A 4405-nucleotide genomic window follows, 5' to 3' on the forward strand; every position below is an offset into this window, starting at 1 on the left:
GGTATTGGGAGTGTTCTCTCTCTCTCTCTATCTATCTCTCTCTCTCTCTCCTCTCTCTCTCTCTCCCCATTCTCTCCCCTTTTCTCTTCCTCTTTCTCTGTATCTCTTGTTGATGGAAGAAATAAATAAACTTAAAGAGAGGGAGGAAAAAGAACATAAAACATTTCCCCAAAAAAACTGTAGGGACCACTTTTCCAAGTTTTCTGGCCAGAGGATTGTTTTTCTCCAAAGTTTTGAAGTTTTCTCTGTCTGTATCATGGCAACTCTAGCTCATTGTTTGGCATCTCTTTTGGGGTAAAAACCTTGAGAGAAAAAAATATCCAAAAAACTCACCCACTTATGGCTTGTATCTTTAACTTGTGATTTCTATCTGCAATATACCAATTTTTCTTTACTTTTTCTTTTCTCATCTTCAAGTATTTTTTTTTATTCCTGATAGCTTGGAAATAATTTATAGGGGAAAAAATGGACTCTACTGGGTTTATGGCATTTGGACTAACACTAAAATATTTCATGGGATTTCTACAAGATGTTACAAATATTTCTATAAGTTTGTCTTATAAATAAAACATGTTAAGTTCATATAAATTTGTATCTCTAAGTATAACTCTTCCAGGTCATATATTTTGGTGTGCTTCCATGTATCATGAGAAAGGATTCAAAATATATTTTAATGTCATTTTAAAACTCTACTTAACAAACTGTAATCTTGAGGGACAAATTAATGAGGGAAAGAATGAATTTCTGATGCATGAACATGTGTATGTATATGACCAAAAAGAAGCCAATGGATATCATAAGTTTAAATATTTCAAAACACTTCCCAGAATGGCTTACATCAAAAATTACTTTAAAAATTGAGTGACCTTGGAGCAATTATATATGAGAGCATGGAAAGGGGGAAGAAAATATAACAACAAAAACAACTTAAGAGAGATTAGGACTACACTGCTCTGACATCAGATTTTAAAATATATATTTGTGTGTTTGTGTGTGTGTATACATATATGAACTAAAATGTTCCTAGTTGACAGGATAAATAATATCCTCCAAATTACAAAGTGAATGTTGATGGCTTTGAATAAGCCAAAGTGTTGGGTTATATGTAGGTATTTTCCAATTCATCAAAGGAAAAAGAAAAAGTGCCAGTGGGTCAGCCGGTGCTGTGGTAGTTGGGGCTGCAGGATTCCACATGGCCTATTATGCAGTTTGAGTTCCACACCCGAAACTGGAAACACATACCCGGCACATATGTGCACATGTCCAAAATCCCAAGAGAAAAATGGAGAAGATTGCAGCATCGCCGTCATCCCTAAGGGGCTACTTTCTCACTCTCTCTCTCTCCCCATCTATCTCTCTGGAGAGTGCACATGTCCAATAGCAAAAAATAAAAAGAAAGGAAGAAAAAGAGCCAATATTAGGAAAAATTAAGTAAAAACAAGTGAATAATTAGCATCTTGGTTACCTCAAAAAGTAGATTGTAGGATATATGAGCAATTCAAAAAAAAAAGGAGGCAAATAATTAAATAATTCATTAGAAAGAAATTACTATAATTACCACAAATTTGTACAACCCCAGATGAACCATCCTAAGTATTGAATTAAATTTTTATTCATTTAAATCATCTTTCTTATTGGGAAGAGAAAAATTCTTAAGGAGTTTAGCAATATTCAAATTAATAGTGCCATATTAACAGCCAATTCTAAAATATCAAACAGGCAACAAGATCATCGAGGTAAAGATGTATAATGTTATTTATGAAATCTGTCTAAAAATTACTAATGACCTAAAAATCCTCTTTATTGCTACCTTCATCTCTTTATTCCAGAATGTGTAGATGACTGGATTCAGAAAAGGAATGACAACTGCATCAGAGAGAGCAAGAAATTTGTCCATCTGGGAACTGGGATATGGCCATGTATAAATAAACATGATTGGTCCAAAGAACAAAAGGACCACAGTGATGTGAGCTGACAGAGTGGAGAGGGCCTTGGATGAACGACCTGAGGAATGTTTCCAAACAGTAAATAGAATGAAGACGTAGGAGATGAAGAGCATAAAGAAAGAACCAAAACAGATAAACCCGTTGTTGACCAGTACTATGAACTGCAATCTGGAGGTATCTGTGCAGGCCAGTCTAAGCAGCTGGGGAAGGTCACAGTAAAAGCTGTCCAATACATTAGGGCCACAGAATGGTAAATTCACAAGAAATGCCAATTGGGATAGTGAGTGACTGATACTAAGGCCCCAGGCAGCAGCCAGAAACAAAATGCACATCCGTGGACTCATGACGGTCAGGTAGTGCAGAGGCTTACATATGGCCACATATCGGTCAAAGGCCATGCCTATGAGCAGCACCATCTCCACACCACCAATGACATGGATGAAGAAGATCTGAGTAATGCATCCTCCAAAGGAGATGACTTTGCGTCTTCTGAAAAGGTCACAAATCATCTTGGGGGAAGTGACAGAGCAGGCTCCCAAGTCAATGAAGGAGAGATTAGCCAGTAGGAAGTACATAGGGGAGTGTAAGAGAGGGTCAGTGGTCACAGAAAACACAATGAGGATGTTTCCAGTCATGCTCGCCACATAGAGCACAGAAGAGAACACCAGGAGGAGAAACTGGATCTCCCACGAATGGGTCAGTCCCAGAAACACAAATTCAGACACCACTGAGTGATTCCCTCCATCCATTGATCCAGCCAACAGAGCTGGGGCTGAAATTATGACAACTGAGAAAATGAGGAGGAAATTATAATTATGAGATGATAATATGGACTAAAATCATCGATGTTGCAATATTCTCATTATGAATGAATAGTAGTTACCCAGTTCTGTAAGTGTACAAAATAACACAAATCAACATGATATCATTACATTTGACCGGCAATATATTTAAACCTATAACCAATAGTTTCAATGTAATGTTGTATTCTCAAATTAATAGATTCGGCAGGAACAAGATTGATGATATCTATAACATTCATCACATATTTAAATCACCGGTGATACTGACTATTCCTCATCTCCTACATATTCCAGACTGTGTTTATGTTTATTCTCATCTCCTACATATTAAAGACTGTGTTTATGTTTATTCTTACTTTCACTCCATTGTTTGCATTCACAATTCTCTGACAGAAAGTAGGAATAAGAGAAAGACATCATGATTAACAGATCAATCATTACCTGGAATAAGAGGCCGCTGAAAAATAAATTGAAACTTAATTAAGATAACATGTAGATTGAAACTAAATAAAGAGGCTTGGATATATGAAATTGGAGAGCCCACAATTGTACTAGAACAGGGTAGTATGTGGACTATCAAAAAAAAAAAAATAGGCCAGCCACTAGTATCCATCATATCTTCTCATGTTCACTGCCATCTAAGTGCCTCCACTTTTCCACAAATTTTCATAATTTAAAAGTCCTAAATGGTTTCACACTCTGCAGGGCATTCATACGGAGCCCATACCATCTATCATGCAAGGCTTTCCACAGGCCTAATAAATGTGCAGCTCAGGGATTTCACTAGAGTTTCTAATGCTTATGTCTAAAATGGTCACAGAGGATATAAGATACATCAGAAAACAGTTTCTATTTGTCCACACATATGGAGATTCTGAAGACTGGCACTTGGAATACTTGAAATATTAAGTTATAATTCATCAGTTTCTATGTCTCCCCCCTTGGCACCAGCTTTTAAGCAGATTGTCATTCTCCACATTTTAAAATACTCACCACCTTCTGGTAACTTATTTAAATATTTGAGTTTATCATCCTGATTAGTTTGACTAAAGTCCATTTAGCTAGTTTATCTTCATAGGAATTTGTAATTTTATACTTTAACTCAAGATCATAAAATTAAGTGGGCATCAAACATTAATAAGTAACTTTTTAAGAAAGTAGATGAGCTTTCTTATTAACCTTTAACTATAAAGTGCAAACCATGAAAGTGAAGATTTTTTCCTTTATTATATATTTCAATTATATGTGGAGAATTAGCAAAAAAAAAAAGTCTAGTTTCTCTCTATCCAGATAGATATTCACTTCAATTATTTTCTTATAGTAGAAAGTAGTTCCTGAAAACACATAATACGTATTACTCATTTGTGTAGTTGCTGAAATGCACTGATGTACAACACTTTTTCAGCTATAACTCCACACTCTCTCATACAAAGGGTAAATCTCTCATTCATTCTAGACCCCAAAATTCACAGAGGATTACAATATGTCCTGCTCCCAATCCTTCACCACCATTCATTCACTGACATGAATCTCTTTCCAATCCACATCTACACAGAGAAATTACACTGTCATCTCTGGAGATAATAAGTCTCAAGGTATACACTTTTTATAACCAGATATTTCTAGTCTAAAAGGAGCAAAATTAGTCACGGGTAC

General features: G+C 35.7%; 1 protein-coding gene across 1 annotated transcript; it reads right to left on the minus strand.

The window, feature by feature from the left end:
• Positions 1 to 1756: 1756 nt before the first annotated feature.
• On the minus strand, positions 1757 to 2704 carry LOC102486500 (olfactory receptor 4F3/4F16/4F29). Its single transcript, XM_006140536.2, has one exon. It carries the CDS (start codon positions 2693 to 2695, stop codon positions 1757 to 1759), a length of 939 nt encoding a protein of 312 aa, XP_006140598.1. The 5' UTR covers positions 2696 to 2704.
• Between the last annotated feature and the right edge of the window lie 1701 nt (positions 2705 to 4405).

Source organism: Tupaia chinensis, unplaced genomic scaffold (assembly GCF_000334495.1).
Source record: "Tupaia chinensis unplaced genomic scaffold, TupChi_1.0 Scaffold000037_21, whole genome shotgun sequence".
In the NCBI taxonomy this organism is placed as follows: domain Eukaryota; kingdom Metazoa; phylum Chordata; class Mammalia; order Scandentia; family Tupaiidae; genus Tupaia; species Tupaia belangeri.

Coding starts and splice junctions, on each gene's coding strand:
- LOC102486500 (XM_006140536.2), bottom strand. CDS start 2,695: ATGGATGGAGGGAATCACTCAGTGGTGTCTGAATTTGTGTTTCTGGGA.